At 39.9% G+C, this 24925-nt stretch overlaps 1 protein-coding gene across 2 annotated transcripts in view; it reads left to right on the top strand.

Annotated features, from left to right (window-relative positions):
• Nucleotides 1-24712, top strand: part of TOP2A (DNA topoisomerase II alpha) — a 30816-nt gene extending 6104 nt beyond the window's left edge. For both annotated transcript variants that reach the window (XM_050762533.1, XM_050762534.1), the window contains exons 8-35: nucleotides 458-631; nucleotides 824-925; nucleotides 1033-1170; nucleotides 3874-4012; nucleotides 4383-4540; nucleotides 4836-4961; nucleotides 5577-5687; nucleotides 5831-5936; nucleotides 6027-6136; nucleotides 7459-7551; nucleotides 7849-7963; nucleotides 8069-8190; nucleotides 9292-9440; nucleotides 11284-11515; nucleotides 11706-11840; nucleotides 11959-12159; nucleotides 12303-12498; nucleotides 13260-13351; nucleotides 13454-13618; nucleotides 13741-13824; nucleotides 16173-16355; nucleotides 17386-17476; nucleotides 20207-20359; nucleotides 20608-20731; nucleotides 20841-20884; nucleotides 21623-21757; nucleotides 23084-23283; nucleotides 23603-24712. In XM_050762533.1, coding sequence (XP_050618490.1) covers nucleotides 458-631; nucleotides 824-925; nucleotides 1033-1170; nucleotides 3874-4012; nucleotides 4383-4540; nucleotides 4836-4961; nucleotides 5577-5687; nucleotides 5831-5936; nucleotides 6027-6136; nucleotides 7459-7551; nucleotides 7849-7963; nucleotides 8069-8190; nucleotides 9292-9440; nucleotides 11284-11515; nucleotides 11706-11840; nucleotides 11959-12159; nucleotides 12303-12498; nucleotides 13260-13351; nucleotides 13454-13618; nucleotides 13741-13824; nucleotides 16173-16355; nucleotides 17386-17476; nucleotides 20207-20359; nucleotides 20608-20731; nucleotides 20841-20884; nucleotides 21623-21757; nucleotides 23084-23283; nucleotides 23603-23731 — 3807 coding nt within the window. In that variant the 3' untranslated portion in view covers nucleotides 23732-24712. The remainder of the gene's footprint in view (nucleotides 1-457; nucleotides 632-823; nucleotides 926-1032; nucleotides 1171-3873; nucleotides 4013-4382; nucleotides 4541-4835; nucleotides 4962-5576; nucleotides 5688-5830; nucleotides 5937-6026; nucleotides 6137-7458; nucleotides 7552-7848; nucleotides 7964-8068; nucleotides 8191-9291; nucleotides 9441-11283; nucleotides 11516-11705; nucleotides 11841-11958; nucleotides 12160-12302; nucleotides 12499-13259; nucleotides 13352-13453; nucleotides 13619-13740; nucleotides 13825-16172; nucleotides 16356-17385; nucleotides 17477-20206; nucleotides 20360-20607; nucleotides 20732-20840; nucleotides 20885-21622; nucleotides 21758-23083; nucleotides 23284-23602) is intronic.
• The last annotated feature ends 213 nt before the right edge of the window (nucleotides 24713-24925 follow it).

Below are 24925 nucleotides of genomic sequence, written 5' to 3'. Positions count from 1 at the left end.
AAAAAAAAAAAAAAAAAAACACCTAAAATACATATTTCATGTCCTTTTTTTAATTTTACTTTTTTTTTTCTTTTCTTGATAGCCTCTCATTCTGTCACCCAGGCTGGAGTACAGTGATGCAATCACGGCTTACTACAGCCTGGCCCTCCCAGGCTCAAGCAATCATCCCACCTCAGCTTCTGGAGTAGCTGGAAATACAGGCAGCAACACCATGCCCAGCTAATTTTTTTTTTTTTTTTTTTTTAAATAGAGATGGGGATCTCACTATGTTGCCCAGGCTGGTCTTGAACTCCTGGGCTCAAGTGAGCCACCCACCTCGGCCTGTGTCCTTTAATGACCATTCTTTTATGCCTATCAGTGAATATCATTGCATTGGTTTTGGAAAGTCCTCATAGTCTATCATTGAAACTATTTTTTAATAACTTTCTTAATACTATTACCTTTAATTCTTGTACAGGTAAAAGGATTTCGTAGTTATGTGGACATGTATTTGAAGGACAAGTTGGATGAAACTGGTAACCCATTGAAAGTAATACATGAACAAGTGAACCACAGGTGGGAAGTGTGTTTAACCATGAGTGAAAAAGGCTTTCAGCAAATTAGCTTTGTCAACAGCATTGCTACTTCCAAGGTAATTTTATTCTTAAATTATTAATCATGTTTTAGCTTTACATATATGTGTTCTTATTGTTTTTAACATATGAAGTAGACTTGAATATTTGGCTAGCTAGTATAAAGGAGGTTAAATTAGTTTTTTTTTAATGTTTGATGATTATAATTTTGAGGATACTGAGTTTTATGGTTTGGTGTTTTTCTTTATTAGGGTGGCAGACATGTTGATTATGTAGCTGATCAGATTGTGACTAAACTTGTTGATGTTGTGAAGAAGAAGAACAAGGGTGGTGTTGCAGTAAAAGCACATCAGGTATGTGCTTTTGGCAGTTTTCTTTTTCTAAAGTCAAGGAAGAAGAGAAAGGCTATAAATAAAGCATGAGTACATTTTTAGTGACTTATTATCAACTTTTATTGCAGGTGAAAAATCACATGTGGATATTTGTAAATGCCTTAATTGAAAACCCAACCTTTGACTCTCAGACAAAAGAAAACATGACCTTACAACCAAAGAGCTTTGGATCAACATGCCAATTAAGTGAAAAATTTATCAAAGCTGTAAGTACTTAGAGGGAAATAAAAATAGAAACACCTGACTTTATTTTCCATTGCACTTCTCAGCTCTGCAGAAACAATGATTCTTCCCACAGTGCACTTCTCCAAGTCTTCCCAATCTGAAAAGGAAGTAAAAAAGGGCTTTTCTTTAACTGATTTTACCAAGGACTTAATTACCATCTATATTTCAGTATTTCCCAATTACATATCACCATTAAGCTTAGATCACTTTTGAATTAATCTAGCTGTTCAACAAACACCCTCACTTAAATGCCTAAGACTTGCTCTCAATCATCCACATCTAAAATTGAATTCTTTACCTCCATACTCACTGATTTGCCCATACAAGCAGCTCCCCATGCTCCAACAAAAAAACAACTTCCTATCTTTGTAAAAAGCCCCAACCAACCTCTAGGTTGTGTAAACAAAGCTGGGAGCCTTCTCTTTATTTCCCCTCCTCTCTAATCCAGTCAATAAGAATCATCTCTTGGATGTCGCAGTAGCTTCTCACCATTATCTCTTTTTTGGTTTGCTACAGTAGGTTCTTAACCTTCATACTGGTCAAGTCCTTTCCTTGCAATGCTTTTGAGTGACCTTTTTGTGTTAAAGCACACATTTTTGTCTTCACTCTCATTTGAAATCTTTCAATGACTTCCACTCAGGGGAAGTCCAAATTCCATAATTTGGCCAACAAGAAAGATCGGCTGTAATCTAATTATACCTACTTCTCCAACTCATCTCAGTGCCAGTTTTTCCTGTATGGTCCTGTTGCTTTTAAATTACTGAAAAGCACAGTACTCTTCCCCTCCTCAGAGTTTGTTCACATGCTAATCCCTCTGTCTGAAATACATCCTTTTCACCTGGCTACTTTAGGTCTTGTCCTTTCCTCAGGAAAGCCTTTACTTTCTACCCTTCCCACCACCCAAGTTGGTTCCAATATAATATCGAACATACCTTATTAGCAAACTTTTTGCTTATCCATAACACTTGTAACACTGTAACTTATTTTATTTCTGTCTTTTTTTTAGGCGGAGTCTCACTCTGTCACCCAGGCTGGAATGCAGTGGCTTCCTGGGTTTCAGTGATTCTCTTGCCTCAGCCTCCTGAATAGCTGAGATTACAGGCGTGGCTAATTTTTTTGTTGTTGTATTTTTAGTAGAGACAGGGTTTCACCATGTTTGTCAGGCTGGTCTCAAACTCCTGACCTCAAATGATCCGCCCGTCTCGGACTTCCAAAGTGTTGGGATTACAGTTGTGAGCCACCATGCCCGGTCTTTTTTGAGACAGTCTTTTTTGAGACAGGTCTCTTTTGAGACAGTAGCTCTATTGCCCAGGCTACTGTGCAGTGACGTGATCCCGGATCACTGGAATCTCTGCCTCCCAGGGTTAAGCGATTCTCCTTGCCTCCTGAGTAGCTGGGATTACAGACATGCACCACCACGCCCAGCTAATTTTTGTATTTTTAGTTAGAGATGGGGTTTCACCATGTTGGCCAGGCTGATCTTGAACTCCCGGCCTCACTTGATCCACCATCCTCAGCCTCCTAAAGTGCTGTGATTACAGGCATGAGCCACCGCACCCACCTATGTCTGTCTTCTGTGTTGTGTCTTAAACTTCATGAGGACAAGTGTCTCAATTTGTTTTATTTGTGTCTAATTTTATTTATTTATTTATTTATTTATTTATAATTTGTTTTTGAGACAGCTTCTCACTGTTTCCCAGGCTGGAGTGCCGTGGCTTGATCTCAGCTCACTGCAACACCCGCCTCCCAGATTCAAGCAATTCTCCTGCCTCAGCCTCCAAAACAGCTGGGATTACAGCCGTTTCACACGTGGCTAATTTTTTTTTTTTTGAGATGGAGTTTCACTTTTGTCACCCAGGCTGGAGTGCAATGGTGCGATCTTGACTCGCAACCTCTGCCTCCTGGGTTCTAGCGATTATCCTGCCTCAGCCTCCCGAGTAGCTGGAATTACAGGTGCCCACCACCATGCCAGCTAATTTTTGTATTTTTAGTAGAGATGGGGTTTGGCCATGTTGGCCAGGCTGGTCTCAAACTCCTGGCCTCGGGTGTTCCACCCACCTCGGCCTCCTAAAATGCTGGGATTATAGGCATGACCCACCGCGCCTGGCCTAATTTTTTTTAACCACTATATCTCCAACAAGTAGCTCAGTGCTAGCACAATATATGTACATAGTAAATATTTATTGAACGAATGAACCAAAAAGAGCAGCTCTGGCCGGGCGCGGTGGCTCAAGCCTGTAATCCCAGCACTTTGGGAGGCCGAGACGGGCGGATCACGAGGTCAGGAGATCGAGACCATCCTGGCTAACACGGTGAAACCCCGTCTCTAATAAAAAATACAAAAAAAAAACTAGCCGGGCGAGGTGGCGGGTGCCTGTAGTCCCAGCTACTCGGGAGGCTGAGGCAGGAGAATGGCGTGAACCCGGTAGGCGGAGCTTGCAGTGAGCCGAGATCTGGCCATTGCACTCCAGCCTGGGTGACACAGCAAGACTCCGTCTCAAAAAAAAAAAAAAGGAGCAGCTCCCTCAGCAGTGATAACCTGACATGGAAAGATGTGCCATCCTCTATCCAGAAATTACTGTTCTACATCTTTTTAATTTTTGAATCGTTTTTATTGAGGCTCATTTGTATTCTAGGTTTCTGAAAGATCCCTTCTTCTCTAATATGAATCTTCTCATTTTCAGGCAATTGGCTGTGGTATTGTAGAAAGCATACTAAACTGGGTGAAATTTAAGGCCCAAGTCCAGTTAAACAAGAAGTGTTCAGCTGTAAAACATAACAGAATCAAGGGAATTCCCAAACTTGATGATGCCAATGATGCAGGTACATATTTAATAATGTGTCCAAACTTTAAGTCTTATAGTTGTTATTTTATTCATTAATGGCATACCATGGATAGTTATTTTTCCCTTGACAGAATAACTATATTCAACAGAATAACTTGTTAAAAATCAACCTGTTTCCTATTGTGGAACATTTAGGTCATTTCCATGTTATAAATAATATTGAGGTGATTATTTTGGAGTATAAAGCAATAATGTTTACATCATGATCTATTACCTAACAAATAATTTTACTTGATATATAATAAATTATTTGTGTTTTATCACAAGGCTATAAACAGCATATCCAAGTTAGTATATTTGAGGTTGAACTGAATGAGCTAATATTAATTTGTGTATTTTTATTTTAGGGGGCCGAAACTCCACTGATTGTACACTTATCCTGACTGAGGGAGACTCAGCCAAAACTTTGGCTGTTTCAGGCCTTGGTGTGGTTGGGAGAGACAAATATGGGGTTTTCCCTCTGAGAGGAAAAATGCTCAATGTTCGAGAAGCTTCTCATAAGCAGGTATAATATAAAACTATCTCTGGAATCTAAATCTAGTTTATAATACAAGACTTCATGCTTATATTTAATTCCCTCATTAGGCATTTTAAAATATATTTTAGACAGTTTGTGATTATTTTGAGAAATTAGGTACACTATAGCCTATTTTAACAGACCTTTCTGATGTAATAAGTTATAAGCTAATAGCTCAAAATACTGGAGCTCAAGAAAATTCAAGCAACATATACTGATACATTTCTTTGTTCTTTTCAAATTTATAAACAAGACACTTTTTTTTGGTATACGTCCATTTCAGATCATGGAAAATGCTGAGATTAACAATATCATCAAGATTGTGGGTCTTCAGTACAAGAAAAACTATGAAGATGAAGATTCACTGAAGACTCTTCGTTATGGGAAGATAATGATTATGACAGATCAGGTCAGATTTGTTATTAAATTTTTAGATTGTTCAACTAAATTAAGCATGTCTTAATTTAATTGCATTGTGGTTTTTTTGCCATGAAAATAAATTATTTAAATAGGAGCTTTATTCATTACCTCTAATCAACATCTAATCAGATAAGCTTATATCATATGTATGTTACAAATACAGGTTAAGTGAGCCAGGATTTGAATAGACCTTTTTTGATTCCCATAGAAAATTTGACAAATTGCCAGTAGGTCAATCATAATTTTTTTTTTTTTTTTTAATTTATAAACAATTCTTTGTTTGAGATGGACTTTCGCCCTTGTCGCCCAGGCTGGAGTGCAATGGCACAATCTTAGCTCACTGCAACCTCTGCCTCATGGGTTCAAACGATTCTCCTGCCTCAGCCTCCTGAGTAACTGGGACTGCAGGTGGATGCCACCACACCCAACTAATTTTTGTATTTTTAGTAGAGACAGGGTTTCACTATGTTGGCCAGGCTGGTCTCGAACGCCTGACCTCAGGTGATCCGCCTGCCTCGGCCTCCCAAAGTGCTGGGATTACAGGTGTGAGCTACCAGGCCCAGCCTAACAATTCTTTTGACCTTTGGCTTTCAAATATTTCTAGGACCAAGATGGTTCCCACATCAAAGGCTTGCTGATTAATTTTATCCATCACAACTGGCCCTCTCTTCTGCGACATCGTTTCCTGGAGGAATTTATCACTCCCATTGTGAAGGTACACTAATTTCTAAGATACCATCATGGATATTTTAAGGCCCTACTCCTCAAACCTGGATATACATATAAGCCCAGTCACATGCAGAGGTATACAGGGGACCCCACAGTGTGCAAAGCCACAGTCATTGTTTTTTATCACAGGTGTCCAAAAACAAGCAAGAAATGGCATTTTATAGCCTTCCTGAATTTGAAGAATGGAAGAGTTCTACTCCAAATTATAAAAAATGGAAAGTCAAATATTACAAAGGTTTGTAATGAAACCCATATAGAACTTCTCATTTTATTATACACCCTGTACAAGACTATATGAGGGAACTTGGTATTCTTGCTTTTATAGGTTTGGGTACCAGCACATCAAAGGAAGCTAAAGAATATTTTGCAGATATGAAAAGACATCGTATCCAGTTCAAATATTCTGGTCCTGAAGATGATGCTGCTATCAGCCTGGTACGTTTGAGTTGTATTTTATATATACATTCTAATTTTAGAAATCATTACTTTAGTCAATTGAAACATTTACATTTTTGTATAAGACTCTGTCTCGGCCAAGCATGGTGGCTCACGCCTGTAATCCCAGCACTTTGGGAGGCCGAGGTGGGCAGATCACGAGGTCAGGAGATCTAAACCATCCTGGCTAACACGGTGAAACCCCGTCTCTACTAAAAATAAAAAAATAAAATAAAATTAGCCAGGCGTGGTGGCGGGCGCCTGTAGTCCCAGCTACTCGGGAAGCTAAGGCAGGAGAATCACTTGAACCCGGGAGGCAGAGGTTGCAGTGAGCCGAGATCAGGCCACTGCTCTCCAGCCTGGACACCAGAGTGAGACCATCTCAAAAAAAAAGTAAAAGAAGAAAGGTCGGGCACAGTGGCTCACGCCTGTAATCCCAGCACTTTAGAAGGCTAAGGTGGGTGGATCACAACGTCAGGAGATTGAGACTATCCAGGCTAACACAGTGAAACCCTGTCTCTACTAAAAATACAAAAGAAAAAACAAAACAAAGCAAAAAAATACATTGGCCAGGCGAGGTGGTGGGCGCCTGTAGTCCCAGCTACTCTGGAGGCTGAGGCAGGAGAATGGCGCAAACCCGGGAGGCGGAGCTTGCAGTGAGCCGAGATTGCGCCACTCACTGCACCCCAGCCTGGGCGACAGAGCAAGACTACGTCTCAAAAAAAAAAAAAAAAAAAAGAAAAGAAAGGTCGGGCGCAGTGGCCCACGCCTATAATCCTAGCACTTTGGGAGGCCGAGGCGGGCGGATCACCTGAGCTTGGGAGTTCGAGACCAGCCTCACCAACATGGAGAAACCCCATCTCTACTAAAAATACAAAAAATTATCCAGGCGTGGTGGGGCGCGCCTGTACCCCAGCTACACGGGAGGCTGAGGCAGGAGAATCACTTGAACCCGGGAGGTGGAGATTGTGGTGAGCCGAAATCGCACCATTGCATTCCAGCCTGGGCAACAAGAGTGAAACTCTGTTTCAAAAAAATACAAAAATACAAAAATTAGCTGGGCGTGATGGCGGGCAACTATAATCCCAGGGGCTGGTGAGGCTGAGGCAGGAGAATCGCTTGAACCTAGGTGGCGGAGGTTGCAGTGAGCCGAGATGATACCATTGCACTCCAGCCTGGGCAAGACAGCAGTAACTCTGTCTCAAAAAAAAAAAAGGAAAACAGGATTTTTGTTGTTTTTCTGTTGTTTGTTCCTTCTTTGTAGAAGGATATTTTGGAGCCTATTAGTATCACTGACATCTTTTTCATCCTTTAATTTATAGGCCTTTAGCAAAAAACAGATAGATGATCGAAAGGAATGGTTAACTAATTTCATGGAGGATAGAAGACAACGAAAGTTACTTGGACTTCCTGAGGTAAAAGTATTAAATATATCCCACAGAATGGACTGTTAGACTGACCTTTTTGTATTGATACTATAGCAAATTAAACTTACTGAATAGTTATTTTAGTAAAAAATTTGATATGATAGAATTGTGCAGCAGTTAAATTTGCTTTATCTTTAAAACATAAAATATTTATGTATTATTCAATATTTCTTTAAGACTTAAGAATTACAGAAATAATTCTTAGTTCTGAAAGGTTTCTGTTTGATTTTTGTGTTGAGCATTGTTAAGACTGGTGGTCTCATGTAATACTATTTGGTCCTTCAGGATTACTTGTATGGACAAACTACCACATATCTGACATATAATGACTTCATCAACAAGGAACTTATCTTGTTCTCAAATTCTGATAACGAGAGATCTATCCCTTCTATGGTGGATGGTGAGTTCCAATTTGTTCGTCTGTTTTCATTGTAAGATGGAAATCAAATTCCAAAAATGGTTAAATTGAAGATACTTATGTTTTTGCTCTTATTTCATTTTAAAGGTTTGAAACCAGGTCAGAGAAAGGTTTTGTTTACTTGCTTCAAACGGAATGACAAGCGAGAGGTAAAGGTTGCCCAGTTAGCTGGATCAGTGGCTGAAATGTCTTCTTATCATCATGGTGAGGTAAACATACAATCCATGTTTCCAGAAAGCATTATGTCAGAAATCCCTGCAGAGTCATTCTCAAAATAGATTTGGTGAAAGTATAAGCTCATATATTCATAGTAAAGAACAAGTTGGTAAAATCTGTCAAACAATAAAACTGCTTGCTCTTTGATTTCTGAAAGTAGTATTCCTGCAGGGATACTCATAAGTCTGCAAAGGTCTACATTAAAAGATACTTAGTATGTTTATTATAACTTTGTGATGTCAAAATTTAGACCTCCACTGATTTGAAAATTGTTATAATAAATTGTGACACATGTATGCATAGAATCAGTGCTATAGCTTCAGTAAAACTGTGTACACTGACACTGAGGAATATTCATGGTCTATTGTCAGGTGAGGAGAAAAAGAGGCAGAACAATAACTAAAAAGGTCTACAAGGATATGTTCCAAATTGTTCACTTTAGTTACCCCTGGGAATTGGAAAAGGCAACTTTCACTTTTTATATGTGTCTGAATTGTTTGACTTTACACCAATGTTTTGTGATTGCTTTTTGCATTAATTAGGTAAAACAGTTTTAAAGCACTAGATTGCCTACAGGTTTCTAGAATTTTAAATATAATGGTTGTCTTGTTGCTTTCAATCAAAATATAGTAGGGATACAATAAATTTTCACCCAATGAACATTTGTTGAATGCCTACCATGTACCAGGTATACAAAGATAAATAAAAATAAAATATGTTCCTTATCCCCAAGATATAACAATTTAGCCAGAGGGCCAATACACACACAGCTATAGAATAAAATGATACATGCTAGAATAGAAATGAGCACAGCATTGTAACACAAAGGAGGAAGTATTTCGTTTTGCTGAGGATAAGGAGAGGAGCTATGCCTTCAAAGTTGAGTGGGACTTAGTAGAAATTGTTGGACGGCAGCCCTAAACTTGGAGCCAGAAGTTGTAGGTTCAAGTACTACTTCTGCCATCTATTAATCTGAGGAAAGTCACTAAACAACTAAACCTCACAAAATGTTACAGGATTATAGTGAGATTAAGTCATAATAATGTATTTGTATTAGTAAAAGCCTCAACTTAATGAATCTTTTTTCCCCACAGATGTCACTAATGATGACCATTATCAATTTGGCTCAGAATTTTGTGGGTAGCAATAATCTGAACCTCTTGCAGCCCATTGGTCAGTTTGGTACCAGGCTACATGGTGGCAAGGATTCCGCTAGTCCACGATACATCTTCACAATGCTCAGGTAGGTATGCTTTCACTTTCACCATTCCAGTTTTGAAACAATGTGAGATTTAGTTGACCAAAAAAACAAAAACTCAGTTAATCAGAAGATACTGGCATCTAGTGGGCAGAGGCGGGGGTGAGGCTTATAAATACCCTAACATATACAGGAAAGCCCCGCCATAACAAAAAGAATTATCCAGCGCAACATGTCGATTATGCTAAGGTTGAGAAATCTTGATGTAGAGCTTGGGACTGAGTAAAGGAGTCTTTGATTCTTCCTAAATATCACAATTGAAATTTTACTCCTATACAAGCCTATGGAAAGTATATTATGAATAGTCAATTTTCAGCTGTCATCCCAGTCACCCTTTCAGTGGCATTCAAACAGTTACTAATCACTCCATCCTTCTTGAAACTATTTGGCCTCTATGACTGTAGACTCTATGACTGTAGACTCTTCTGGTTCTCTCTTTCCTTATTAGCTGTCTCTGCTGGGTCCTTGTCACCTTCCCAACCTCTAAATACTGGCCCATTCTAGGACTCCTTCGTCAGATCTCTTTCCAATATCTCTACACTCAATTCCCAAATGATCTCCCATTCATCTGGTCTATACCTTTAAATCTCCAGTCCTGATCTCTCCCCTGAACTCTCAACTTTTATGTCTGACTGCCCTCTCAACATTTGTCACTTGGATATCTAGTTAAGTATCTCAAACATAAGTCTAAAACCAAATCCTTAGTTTTCCTGTCTCAGTAAATGGAATACCATCCTTCTAACTGCTCAGGCTAAAAACCTTGTCACCTTTGACTCCTTTGCTCGATACTTACGTCCAGTTCCTCAGCCAATCCTATAGGATCTGCATTGGAAAAATACTAAGCCACCCCCATCTCATCTAAACTATTGTAATATACCATTTTATAGCAGCCAATTATTTTTTTAAAAAATAAGTCACTCCGATTCAGAACCTTCAACTGCTCAGAGTAAAATCTAAAGACCTATTTTAGCTAACTAGACATTATGTGATCCGTGTCCCCACCTTCCATATCTTTTGATTCCTTCTCATACCATCTCTTCTCCAGCCACACTGTCCTCGGCCTATACTCAACTATACCAAGCACATTTTCTCTTCAGGGCCATTTACTTACTGGTTCCTTTGCTTGCAACGCTCTTTCTCTAGATATCCAAATGGCTCAGTCCCTCAGTTTCTTTTTTCTTTTTTTTTTCTTTTGAGATGGAGTTTCGCTCTTTTTGCCCAGGCTGGAATGCAGTGGCACGATTTTAGCTCACTACAACCTCTGCCTCCTAGGTTCAAGTGATTCTCCTGCCTCAGCCTCCTGTGTAGCTGGGATTACAGGTGCACGCCACCATGCTCAGCTAATTTTATATTTTTAGTAGATATGGGGTTTCACCATGTTGGCCAGGCTGGTCTTGAACTCCTGCCCTCAGGTGATCCACCTGCCTCAGCCTCCCAAAGTGCTGGGATTATAGGCGCGAGCCACCGCACCTGGCCCCCTCAGTTTCTTTTCTCTGCTCAAACGTTATCCTATCAGAAACGGCTTACTTTTCCTTAGCAACTCTTCAGTCACTTTCCTACTTTTTCTTCTCAGTGTTTATCCCACCACCTAACAAAATGTATGTTCAGTGTCAAACCTCTACTGGAATGTGAGCTCCTTGAGGATTGAGACTTTATGTCCATGTGCCTGACACATAGAAAGTGCTCAATAAATAGTGTTAAATGAATATTAGTCAGCAAGTAAAACCAAGATAATTTTCATGTATAACACATGTCCTTTCGATAAAAGTTAAGTGTCAAATTCAGTATTTTTATAAAATAACATTCTTTGATTCTTTTCTTTATTTAGCTCTTTGGCTCGGTTGTTATTTCCACCAAAAGATGATCACACATTGAAGTTTTTATATGACGACAACCAGCGTGTTGAGCCTGAATGGTACATTCCTATTATTCCCATGGTGCTGATAAATGGTGCTGAAGGAATTGGTACCGGGTGGTCCTGCAAAATCCCCAACTTTGATGTACGTGAAGTTGTAAATAACATCAGGCGTTTGATGGATGGAGAAGAACCTTTGCCAATGGTAAGTATTCTGTGTGCGTTAAGAGCCTTAAATTTTCCTTGGGTTTCAATTGAGTAGACTCTATGAATAAAGAGGATGCAAACATAAAATTTAATTTCATACTTTATACTTAGATTTTTTGTTAAACGCTGTTGTGATTTCTGTCTAGTATCACGTTTAAAAAACATTGTTTTTTAAAATGCCAATTTAGCTTCCAAGTTACAAGAACTTCAAGGGTACTATTGAAGAACTGGCTCCAAATCAATATGTGATTAGTGGTGAAGTAGCTATTCTTAATTCCACAACCATTGAAATCTCAGAGCTTCCCATCAGAACATGGACCCAGGTAAATAATTGTGGATTTCTTTTTTAGTTTTGTATCAAAAGAAACACTTTTTGTACCATTGCTGTTGACTATTCAGGAGCCTGTATTTTAGAAATTTCAGGATTATTTCTTTCTTTAGACATACAAAGAACAAGTTCTAGAACCCATGTTGAATGGCACTGAGAAGACACCTCCTCTCATAACAGACTATAGGGAATACCATACAGATACCACTGTGAAATTTGTTGTGAAGATGACTGAAGAAAAACTGGCAGAGGCAGAGAGAGTTGGACTACACAAAGTCTTCAAACTCCAAACTAGTCTCACATGCAACTCTATGGTATGTATTTGTTTTGAGAGATGTACATATGTTTCCATTTATATTAAAGATTAATATCAATTTTAAAAGTATATCTTAGTCTACCTTTATAAAGTTTAGCCAATTTGTCTATTCTTGGCTCTAATCTTGTTTTCCTTTTCCAGGTGCTTTTTGACCACGTAGGCTGTTTAAAGAAATATGACACGGTGTTGGATATTCTAAGAGACTTTTTTGAACTCAGACTTAAATATTATGGATTAAGAAAAGAATGGCTCCTAGGAATGCTTGGTGCTGAATCTGCTAAACTGAATAATCAGGCTCGCTTTATCTTAGAGAAAATAGATGGCAAAATAATCATTGGTATGTTTTGGGAATAATAACTGCTTTACTAAAACTCTAGTTACACCAAACTTTCTTTAAACATTTTTGGTGAGGGTAATGGTGGAGAAAGAGGCAAAATCCATTTAATTCACCTGGTCACTTATACAAGCATTTCTTTTAAATATCTGATTAGGTATTTATAGTTTGAAAGAGATGGTGTTTCCTTGACTGAGCATCTTGAGAAATCAAGATTTAGTTGACAATTAGACATGAGAATAGAGAGCTAGAAGACCTTGCATAAACTGATTGATCAAGCGAATAGATACACCAATTATGTTTACAGGAACAGAAAATAAAAGAGACCAAGAGAGAATAGATAATAAGGCTGATGGTTTTAAAAAAAAAAAAAAAAAAACAGGAAGATTACAAATGGCTTATACTGTCTGGATGCGATGGCTCATGCCTGTAATCCCAGCACTTGAGCTGGGGAGGTCAAGGCTGCAGTGAGCCTAGGTAGTGCCACTGCACTCCAGCCTGGGCACAAGAGTGAGAGAGACCCTGTCTCCAAAAAAAAAAAAAGATTCGATCGTAGCCTCATATATGATTTGACTGCCCTCTTGTGGTAATTTACATTTGTCAGTAGTTTAGGGAGACTTGCCTGTATACCAGGATATACAAATTTATGCAAGTACCAAGACAGTTTAATTTCCAGTTTTAAACTTTTCACTTGTGGTAAAACCTTATCCCTTTCCTAAAATATTACTCAAAATCATTATCTCTGTTTACTTTTTTTAAAATAGAAAATAAGCCTAAGAAAGAATTAATTAAAGTTCTGATTCAGAGGGGATATGATTCGGATCCTGTGAAGGCCTGGAAAGAAGCCCAGCAAAAGGTAATCTTGAGTGGCAGTTTTCTGTATTGTTAAAGACTATGTATTGTATAATGTTTATGTTTCACATTTTCTAATAAAGCTAGATTTTAATTCATCCTTTAGGTTCCCGATGAAGAAGAAAATGAAGAGAGTGACAATGAAAAGGAAACTGAAAAGAGTGACTCTGTAACAGATTCTGGACCAACCTTCAACTATCTTCTTGATATGCCCCTTTGGTATTTAACCAAGGAAAAGAAAGATGAACTCTGCAGACTAAGAAATGAAAAAGTGAGTTGATGGTAGGATGGTACATGCTGCTTAGTTTTGTTCTAATGGTAAAAGTAAAATTTGTATATTGCATGAAAATGCTGCTTGTGTACGTATATTAACTCAATTTTGTAATTATGAAGGAACAAGAGCTGGACACATTAAAGAGAAAGAGTCCATCAGATTTGTGGAAAGAAGACTTGGCTACATTTATTGAAGAACTGGAGGTGTGTAGTTTATAATGCCCATGTTAGAATTTTTATTAATGAAATAGTATATTCCAGCAATACCTTTGTCAACATAGTTAAGAATTGGCAATAAAAAGAAAATGAGAGGCATAAGGACAAATTCAAAATAACATATAAAAGAACAGATTATTGGCCAGGCACGGTGGCTCACGCTAGTAATCCCAACATTTTGGGAGGCTGAGTTGGGCAGATCACTTGAGGTCAGGAGTTCAAGACCAGCCTGGCCAACATGGTGAAACCCCATTTCTACTAAAAACACAAAAATTAGCCAGGCATGGTGGTGCATACCAGCTACTCAGGAGGCTGAGGCAGGAGAATTGCTTGCACCAGGAGGCAGAAGTTGCAGTGAACTGAGATCGCACCACTGCACTCCAGCCTGGGCAACACAGCGAGACTCTGTCTCAAAAAAAAAAAAAGGCCAGATTGTTAAATACTACTTAGAATACAAGGCCAGGCGTGGTGGCTCACACCTATAATCCCAGCACTTTAGGAGGCCAAGGCGGGCCGATTACCTGAGGTTGGGAGTTTGAGACCAGCCTGACCAACATGAAGAAACCCTGTCTCTACAAAAATTGCAAAATTAGCCAGGCGTAGTGGCACATGCCTGTAATGCCAGCTACTTGGGAGGCTGAGGCAGGAGAATCACTTGAACCCAGGAGGCGGAGGTTGCGTTGAGCTGAGATTGCGCCATTGCACTCCAGCCTGGGCAACAAGAGTGGAATTCCGTCTCAAAAAATAATGCTATTTAGAATACCGTAAATGATACCAGAAGACTGCCCAGACGTTTTTGGACAAAAAAAGGAAAGAGCAGGAGTTGGTTTTTGATAAAGGGAAGAACATATTAGGACTGAGAAGATAAAAAGAGCTTAAATGTGGAAGAAGACCACCAACCCAGTCCCCCAAGTCAACTTAAAAGAACAAAGCCGGCCGGGCATGGTGGCTCATGCCTGTAATCCTAGCACTTTGGGAGGCCGAGGCAGGCGGATCACCTGAGGTCAGGAGTTCAAGACCAGCCTGGCCAATATGATGAAACCCTGTTTCTACTAAAATACAAAAATTAGCCGGGCATGATGGTGGGTGCCTGTAATCCCAGCTACTTGAGAGGCTGAGATGGGAGAATTGCTTAAACCCAGGAGATGATGGTTGTGGTGAGCCGAGATAGCCTGGGCAGCTGAGTGAGACTCCATCTCCAAAAAAAAAAAAGAACAAAGCCACAGGGCATGGTGGCTCATGCCTGTAATCCCAGCACTTTGGGAGGCTTAGGTGGGCAGATCACTTGAGATCAGGAGTTCGAGACCAGCCTGGCCAACATGGTGAAACCCTGTCTCTACTAAAAATACAAAAATTAGTTGGGCGTGGTGGCATCCGCCTGTGATCCCAGCTACTCAGGAGGTTGAGGCACGAAAATTGCTTGAACCCAGGAGGCGAAGTTGCAGTGAGCTGAGATGGCGCCACTGCACTCCAGCCTGGGTGACAGAGCAAGACTCCATCTAAAAAAAAAAAAAGGAGAAAGCAGGGCTATCCAGATGGTTTCAGAAGAGTCTTTGTTACTTAAATCTTCCTAATAACATTTGTTTCGCAACATTATTTTAACGTAAGAAAAAAGGCCAGCACTGTGGCTCACACCTGTAATCCCAGTGTGCTTTGGGAGGCTGAGGCAGGAGGATCACTTGAGATTAGGAGTTCAAAACCAGCCTGGGCAACCTAGGAAGACCTAATCTCCACAAAAATTTTTTTTAAATAGCCAGGCATGGTGGTATGGGCCTATAGTCTCAGCTACTCCAGAGGCCAAGGTGGGAGGGTCACTTGAGACCAGGTGTTCAAGGCTGCAGTGAACTATGATCACATGCCACTGTACTCCAGCCTGGGTGACACAGCATAACTGTCTCTTAAAAAAAAAAAAAAAAACCAAAAACCTTATTTCTTAAATTCAACAAGCAAATTTGTATTATTGCACTTCAGTATAGATGCCTAGCTGATTGTAATCGGTCGGTTGGATAAGTATGCATCACTTCCTTTCATATTTTGTATGTGAGTTTACAAATATATATGTATATACATGTTTTATTCTTAGTTTCTCCTTTGTTTTCCTCAAAAAGGTTAAGTGGTAGAACCAGGAATAAAACCCAGTCTTCTGTCTCCACACCTTCCTTTTCAAGGTGTGCTTTAATTACATCTTCACTATTGTTGATAGTATACTAGGTTATAGAGCAATTTATCACAAGTTTTAAGATGTAACAAAGTGAAATCAGTTTAACTGTTGACCGTTTAGATACTGTAATGTTTTTGTTAACATATAAACTTGCTTTCTTATATCCCTTCTGTAGGCTGTTGAAGCCAAGGAGAAACAAGATGAACAAGTTGGACTTCCTGGGAAAGGGGGGAAGGCCAAGGGGAAAAAAACACAAATGGCTGAAGTTTTGCCTTCTCCACGTGGTCAAAGAGTCATTCCGCGAATAACCATAGAAATGAAAGCAGAGGCAGAAAAGAAAAATAAAAAGAAAATTAAGGTAATACTCTCGCCGTGGCTCACAGCTGTAATCCCAGCACTTTGGGAGGCCAAGGTGGGTGGATCACTCAAGGTCAGTGGTTCAAGACCAGCCTGGCCAACATGGTGAAACCCTGTCTCTACCAAAAATAAAATTAGGCGGGCATGATGGCGGGTGCCTGTAATCCCAGCTACTCGGGAGGCTGAGGCAGGAGAATTGCTTGAACCCAGGAGGCGGAGGTTGCAGTGAGCCAAAGTCACACCATTGCATTCCAGCCTGAGCGAAACTCTGTCTCCAAAAAAAAAAAAAAAATTGGTAATACTCTTAAAAACATTATGCATAGGCCGGGCGCGGTGGCTCATGCCTGTAATCCCAGCACTTTGGGAGGCCGAGGCGGGCGGATCACAAGGTCAAGAGATCGAGACCACGGTGAAACCCCGTCTCTACTAAAAATAGAAAAAATTAGCCGGACGCGGTGGCCGGCGCCTGTAGTCCCAGCTACTCGGGAGGCTGAGGCGGGAGAATGGCGTGAACCCGGGAGGCGGAGCTTGCAGTGAGCCGAGATTGTGCCACTGCACTCCAGCCTGGGCCACAGAGCGAGACTCCGTCTGAAAAAAAAAAAAAAAAAAAACATTATGCATAAAATATTGATGCATACCTCCACTTAAAATTGAAAAAAAATGTATACTTTTTTTTTTTTTTTGAGATAGAGTCTCGCCGTGTCACCCAGGCTGGAGTACAATGGCAGGATCTCAGCTTACAGTAACCTCCGCCTCCCATATTCAAGCGATTCTCGTGCCTCAGCCTCCCAAGTAGTTGGGGGCACATCACCACACCCAGCTAATTTTTGTATTTTTAGTAGAGGTGGGGTTTCACTATCTTGGCCAGGCTGGTCTCGAACTCCTGACCTCAAGAGATCTGCCCGCCCCAGCCTCCCAAAGTATTGGGATTACAGGCATGAGCCACAGCTCCCGGCCAAAAATGTATAAAATTTCTAATCCCATAGTTCAGAATTTATTCTATATCCAACCCTAACTTTGCTATCTTTTAGAATGAAAATACTGAAGGAAGCCCTCAAGAAGATGGTATGGAACTAGAAGGCCTAAAACAAAGATTAGAAAAGAAACAGAAAAGAGAACCAGGTATTACAACATTTTTAGGAAAATGGTATAAAGCGAAGATTAAATTAATTGTTACCTAGTACATTCCACATAGATGTTCAAAACCTTTTTGTTGAATTGAATTGAGAAATGTGAAAGAGGACTGTATCTGAATTCTACTTGGACATCTTTTTTTTATTTGAGACAGAGTTTTGCTCTTGTGGTCCAGGCTGGAGTGCAATGGCACAATATCTCCTGGGTTCAAAGGATTCTCCTGCCCCAGCCTTCCGAGTAACTGGGATTACAGGCATGCACTATCACGCCTGGCTAATTTTTGTATTTTTAGTAGAGACGGGGTTTCACCATGTTGGTCAGGCTGGTCTTGAACTCCTGACCTTGTGATTCGCTCCCCTCCGGCTCCCAAAGTGCTGGGATTATAGGCATGAGCCACTGCACCTGGCCTGGACCTCTTTAATACTGTCCTTGGGATTTGATTCATTATAGAAAATATTTTGTAATGAAGTAGTTCGTTAATTTGAATTCCTGAACTGGGATCTAAGAAAATACCCAGTTTATTAGATTTCATTTTCTAGCCACTTATGAGGTTCTAGTATACAGTTTCTTAAGGAAAGTAACCACATATTAGTCATGTTTGTATTATCTCTAGAGTTCAACATCATGCTTCGGATATAGGTAATGTTCACTCAATGAACTAAATAGAATTAACAATTCTTTTAATCATTTGATAATGCCTTTACTGTCTACTTTTTTTGAAACATCTTTATTGAGATATTCACATGCCATATTTGCCCATTTAACGTATGCCATTTGGCTGGGCGCCATGGTTTATGCCTTAATCCCAGCACTTTAGGAGGCTGAGGCTGGCGGATCACTTGAGGTCAGGAGTTTGAGACCAGCCTGGCCAACATGGTGAAACCCCATCTCTACTAAAAATACAAAAATTAGTTTGGTGTGGTGGTGTGTGCCTATAGTCCCAGGTACTCGAGAGGCTGAGGCATGAGTTTCGCTTGAACCCAGGAGACAGAGGTTGCAGAGAGCCAAGACTGTGCCATTGCACTCCAGCCTGGGCGACAGAGCAAGACTCCAACTCAAAAAAAAATAAAAGTAAAGTATGCCATTCAGTGGTTTTAGTATAGACACAGTTTTAGTACAATTTATCACCCCCCAAGAAAACTGAACTCATTAACATTCGTTTGCCATTTGCCACCAACTCCTTGCCCCACTAGGCAACCACTAAAAATCTACTAAAAATCTGCTGTCTCTAGATTTTCCTATTCGGGGCATTTCCTACAAATTGAATCATATAATATGTGGTCTTTTGGAGATGACTTATTTACTTAACATAATATTTTCAAGGGTAACCCATGTAGTAGCCCATATATTAGTACTTCATTCCTTTTTTTTTTTTGAGACAGAATTTTGCTCTGTCGCCCAGGCTGGCATGCAGTAGTAATGAGATCTCGGCTCACTGCAACCTCCACCTGCTAGGTTCAGGCAATTCTCCTGCCTCAGCCTCGCGAGTAGCTACGATTACAGGCACGCACCACCATGCTAATTTTTGTATTTTTAGTAGAAACAGGATTTCACCAAGTTGGCCAGGCTGGTCTAGAACTCCTGACCTCAAGCAATCCGCCCACCTCGGCCTCCCATTTTGCTAAGCCCATGAAGGTAGACTTCTGTGTTTTATTCTAAGCATTTTATAGTTTTAGCTCTTACATTTAGGTCTGTGATCCACTTTGAATTAGTTTTTGTATATGGTGTAAAGAAGGTGTCCAACTTGATTCCTTTGCAGGTAGATACCCAATTATTTCAGTACCATATGTTGAAAAGGCTTCTTTCTGCAATGTTTGTCTTTACCCTTGTCAAAAATCAATTGACTATAAATGTTAAGGTTTACTTATGGACTCTCAATTCTGTTCCATTGATTGAGCTATGTATCTGTCCTTGAGTATCTACTTTTTTTGAGACAGGGTTTCACTCTGTTGCCCAGGCTGGTCTTGAAATACTGGCTCAAGCAATCCTTCTATCTCGGCCTCTCAAGGAGCTGAGACTATAGGTGCTCACCACCATGACTGGCTAATTTCTAAAAATTTTTTGTATTTTGTAGAGACAGTCCTTTTTTCTTTTTTTCTTTTTTTTTCTTTTTTTCTTTTTTTGAGACAAGATCTCACTCTGTCTCCCAGGCTGCAGTATAGTGGCATGATCATAGCCCACTGTAGCCTCGACTTCCTAGGCTCAAACAGTCCTCCCACCTCAGCCTCCCTAGTGGCTAGAACCACAGGCACACTCCACTATGCCCACTAATGTCTGTATTTTTTGTAGAGATGGGGTTTGGCCATGTTGTCTAGGCTGGTCTTGAGCTCCTGCGCTCAAGCGATGCACCTACCTCACCCTCCCAAAGTGCTGAGATTGTAAGTGTGAGCCACCCACCGCACCCAGCTAAGACAGGGTCTTGTATCTTACCCCAGCTGATCTCAAACCCCTGGGTTCAAGTAATCCTCCTGCCCCAGCCTCCCAAAGTGTTGGGATTACAGGCATGAGCCACTGTGCCTGGCCACATTGTATTTATTTATAAGATTAAGTGACCAAGCTATATGCACCACAAAAACAGGGACCATATCTGTTTCTTTTCACGATTGTATTCTCAGAACTATCACAGCGGTTAATAAATTTGAAGCATAGATGGATGATAGATGGAGAAAAGTGAGTCTCAGAATATATAAAGGTGGTTGATTTCTATCTCTCCTCTAGGTACAAAGACAAAGAAACAAACTACATTGCCATTTAAGCCAATCAAAAAAGGAAAGAAGAGAAATCCCTGGTCTGATTCAGAATCAGATAGGAGCAGTGACGAAAGTAATTTTGATGTCCCTCCACGAGAAACAGAGCCACGAAGAGCAGCAAGTAAGGAAAACTAAAGAACATTATAGATAAGCTGTAAGAGTGGAATGGCCAATATACTTCAGGGTACTTTGCCCCAGAAATTACTGTGTCTTAATAGAGCAGTAAATTAAAGTAAGTTAAAGCTTTGAAACACTGAAGCATCTTTCAGGAGATTAAAAACTAAAATATTCATGAAATGTTATATCGACCTATGAATTAAGTGTTTCTCCTACTACCCTCTGATTTTTTTGTATATGTTTTTTTACTAGCAAAAACCAAATTCACAGTGGATTTGGATTCAGATGAAGATTTCTCAGATTTTGATGAAAAAACTGATGATGAAGATTTTGTCCCATCAGATGCTAGTCCACCTAAGACCAAAACTTCCCCAAAGTAAGTATCTTATCTAATATGGGTTTTTGTCATGATTGTTTCTAATATATTGTTTTTTGCTTAACACCTTTAGAATTGGTTGTCAGGATTTTTTTTTTTTTAATTCTAGACTTACTAACAAAGATCTGAAACCACAGAAAAGTGCTATGTCAGGTATGTATCTAAGTAAAAGCAGTGAGACATCTGCCTTACTGGGACACTCAGATCCAACTGGGTTCTAATCCTGGCTACATTATCCAAGTACTTCCTTTGGAAATAAATTTGAGTTCTTAATAACATTATGTTGACACTGTTCGTTGGGTTTAGTTTCACATGTAAATAGGTACTGCATTCAGTATACTAAAAGTAATCATAGTGCTTGCCAGGTACTTTGCTAGGTGCTAGAGATACAAAAAATAAAAACTGTTCTTGCTGATAAAAAATTCAGAAATTAGAACAAAGTTTTAAGAGTATGTTTTAGGCTGGGCATGGTGGCTCACACCTGTAATCCCAGCACTTTGGGAGGCCGAGGTGGGTGGATCACCTGAGGTCAGGAGTTCGTGACAAGCCTGGCTAACACAGTGAAACCCCGCCTCTACTAAAAATACAAAAAATTAGCCAGGCGTGGTGGCGGGCACCTGTAGTCCCAGCTACTCGGGAGGCTGAGGCAGGAGAATGGTGTGAACCCGGGAGGCGGAGCTTGCAGTGAGCCGAGATCAAGCCACTGCACTCCAGCCTGGGCAACAGAGCAAGACTCCATCTCAAAAAATAAAAAAAAAAGCATGTTTTAAATATTCCAGAAAAGTCACATATTTGGTGTTTAAATAGGAATTCATACCAAGCACAAAGCAGAAAATGGATTTTCATGTGTTGGCTTAAATGTACTATTTTCCTTTCCATTTGAAATGATAGACCTTGAAGCTGATGATGCTAAGGACAGTGTACCACTGTCTTCAAGCCCTCCTGCTACACATTTCCCAAATGAAACTGAAATTACAAACACAGTTCCTAAAAAGAATGTGACAGTGAAGAAGACAGCAGCAAAAAGTAAGCCTAAATCTTTGAGATGGGTTAATGTTGCAATTAACTAACTGGTTTTCACGTGGCAATTTCAATTTTTTATTGCCAAAACTTACTGTTGATATTACAAATTAAACCTTTTCCAAATGGAAGCAATTTCTTTTAGATCTTTATAATCAAAATTAGTAGTCAAGGCTGGTCCTGATTGTTCATTCAGTTACAGATCAAACTCCTTGTTCTACTCTTTTCCCTCCTTCTCACTACTGCACTTGACTAGTCAAAACAAAACAAAACAAAAGCCAGGCAGAGTGGCTCATACCTGTAATCCCAGCGCTTTGGGAGGCTAAAGCAAGAGGATCGCTTGAGGCCAGGAGTTCAAGGCTGCAGTGAGCTATGATCAAGCCACTGCACTCCAGCCTGAGTGAGAGAGTGAGACCCTGTCTCCAAAAATAAGGTAGTCCAAATGTTTAAAATCAGCGTGTTTCTCTCAGTACCAGGCTTCATCTAGTTCATTTCTATGACAAGGATAGGATTTATAAGCAATTGCAAATGTTTAATGTAAAACATATTCTTAAAATTGAATGTTTAAGGCTGGATGCAGTGGTTCATGCCTGTAATCCCAGCACTTTGGGAGGCCAAGATGGGTGGATCACCTGAGGTCAGGATTTCGAGACTAGCCTGGCCAATATAGTGAAACCTCGTCTCTACTAAGAATACAAAATTAGCCAGGTGTGGTGGCACATGCCTGTAGTCAGCTACTCGGGAGGCTGAAACGGGAGAATCGCTTGAACCCAGGAGGCAGAGGCTACAGTGAGCTGAGATCGTGCCACTGCATTCCAACCTGGGCGAGATAGAGCAAGACGCTATCTCAAAAAAAAAAAAAAAAAAAAATAGAATGTTTAAGAATACTTTGATTCTCTATTTTCACCTCTCTTAGATTGTCTTTTCCTATGTTAAATATACACAGTCATCACATTGCTGAAGAAAGTTCACAATGAGAACAATTCATCTAAGAGTGGCTGTGACTAGGTCGGGCGCAGTGGCTCATGCCTGTAATCCCAGCACTTTGGGAGCCCAAGGCAAGTGGATCACCTGAGGTCAGGAGTTTGAGACCAGCTTGACCAACATGGTAGAACACCATCTCTACTAAAAATACAAAAAATTAGCCAGGTGTGGTGGCACGTGCCTGTAATCCCAGCTACTCAGGAGGCTGAGGCAGGAGAATCACTTGAACCCAGGAGGCAGAGGTTGCAGTGAGCCAAGATAATGCCATTGCACTCCAGCCTGGGCGATAGAGTGAGACCCCATCTCAAAAAAAGAGCGGCTGTAACAAATGCCTGTATTGAATTGCAGGTCAGTCTTCCACCTCCACTACCGGTGCCAAAAAAAGGGCTGCCCCTAAAGGAACTAAAAAGGAACCAGCTTTGAATTCTGGTATCTCTCAAAAGCCTGATCCTCCCAAAACCAAGATTCGCCGTAAAAGGAAGCCATCCACTTCTGATGATTCTGACTCTAATTTTGAGAAAATTGTTTCGAAAGCAGTCACAAGCAAGGTCAGTGTTGATTCTAGTCAGTCCTTTTGCTGTAGGTGTTCTGAAACACGTAACTAAGCCATTGCTCTTAATAATTTGGCATGTCTTTAAGAAAATTAACTCTCATAATCTGTTGGCTTTTACTGTACATATTTAGTTTTAACAAAGTTAAATAATGTCACTTATTTGGGCAATGGAAGAGTTGGCTTTAGATCTGCTTTTTATTACTTAGTAGAAAGTAGAAAACTCCTTGAATGTAGTGTCTTGATACATTTTTTTAACATTACAATTATGTCGTCAGATTTACATTGTACAAGTTACCTGGGCTTTTCTCTTTTAGAAATCCAGGGGGGAGAGTGATGACTTCCATATGGACTTTGACTCAGCTGTGGCTCCTCGGGCAAAATCTGTGCGGGCAAAGAAACCTATAAAGTACCTGGAAGAGTCAGATGAAGATGATCTGTTTTAAAATGTGAGGTGATTATTTTAAGTAATTATCTTACTGAGCCCAAGACTGGTTTTAAAGTTACCTGAAGCTCTTAACTTCCTCCCCTCTGAATTTAGTTTGGGGAAGGTGTTTTTAGTACAAGACCATCAAAGTGAAGTAAAGCCCAAGTGTTCTTTAGCTTTTTATAATACTGTCTAAATAGTGACCATCTCATGGGCATTGTTTTCTTCTCTGCTTTGTCGGTGTTTTGAGTCTGCTTTCTTTGGTCTTTAAAACCTGATTTTAAGTTATAGAAATAGTTATCTGGTCACTTCAGCATAAAGCAGTGTGTTTATTAACCATCCACTGTGCTAAAACTAGAGCAGTTTGATTTAAAAGTGTCACTCTTCTTCCTTTCCTACTTTCAGTAAATATGAGATAGAGCATAATTCTCTGTTTTATCTTAGTTTTATACATAATTTACCATCAGACAGAACTTTATGGTTCTAGTATAGATACTCTACACTCAGCCTCTTATGTGCTAAGTTTTTCTTTAAGCAATGAGAAATTGCTCACGTTCTTCATCTTCTCAAATCATCAGAGGCTGAAGGAAAACACTTTGACTGTGTCTATAACTTGACACAGTCAATAGAATGAAGAAAATTAGACTAGTTAGGTGATTATTTCAGCTCTTGACCTGTCCCCTCTGGCTGCCTCTGAGTCTGAATCTCCCAAAGAGAGAAACCAATTTTAAGGGGCACTGGATTGCAGAAGACTTGGGGACAACATTTGCTCCAAGATCTTAAATGTTATATTGATAACCATGCTCAGCAATGACCTATTAGATTTATTTTGGGAAATCTCCATAATTTCAATCTGTAAACTTTGTTAAGACCTGTCTACATTGTTACATGTGTGTGACTTGAGTAATGTTATCAGTGTTTTTGTAAATATTTACTATGTTTTTCTATTAGCTAAATTCCAACAATTTTGTACTTTAATAAAATGTTCTAAACATTGCAACCCATAGAATGCCTCTTTTAAAACACACACTACACCCTTTTCCTTATTCTAAAATATAGTCTTCACTTCCCTTTCAGAAGCATTCCAATCATATTCTGACAGACCTTACAGCCTCTGGCTATGGTGATAGGTCCAAGAGATAGGCATTATGACCTAATTAAGGCCAATAAGGCTCTTTCCTGAGATTTTATACATGAGTACTAAGTTCTTCAT

This window comes from Macaca thibetana, chromosome 16 (assembly GCF_024542745.1).
Source record: "Macaca thibetana thibetana isolate TM-01 chromosome 16, ASM2454274v1, whole genome shotgun sequence".
NCBI lineage: Eukaryota > Metazoa > Chordata > Mammalia > Primates > Cercopithecidae > Macaca > Macaca thibetana.
The sequence above is the reverse complement of the archived record's forward strand: the minus strand, read 5'-3'. Positions and strand labels throughout refer to the sequence as shown.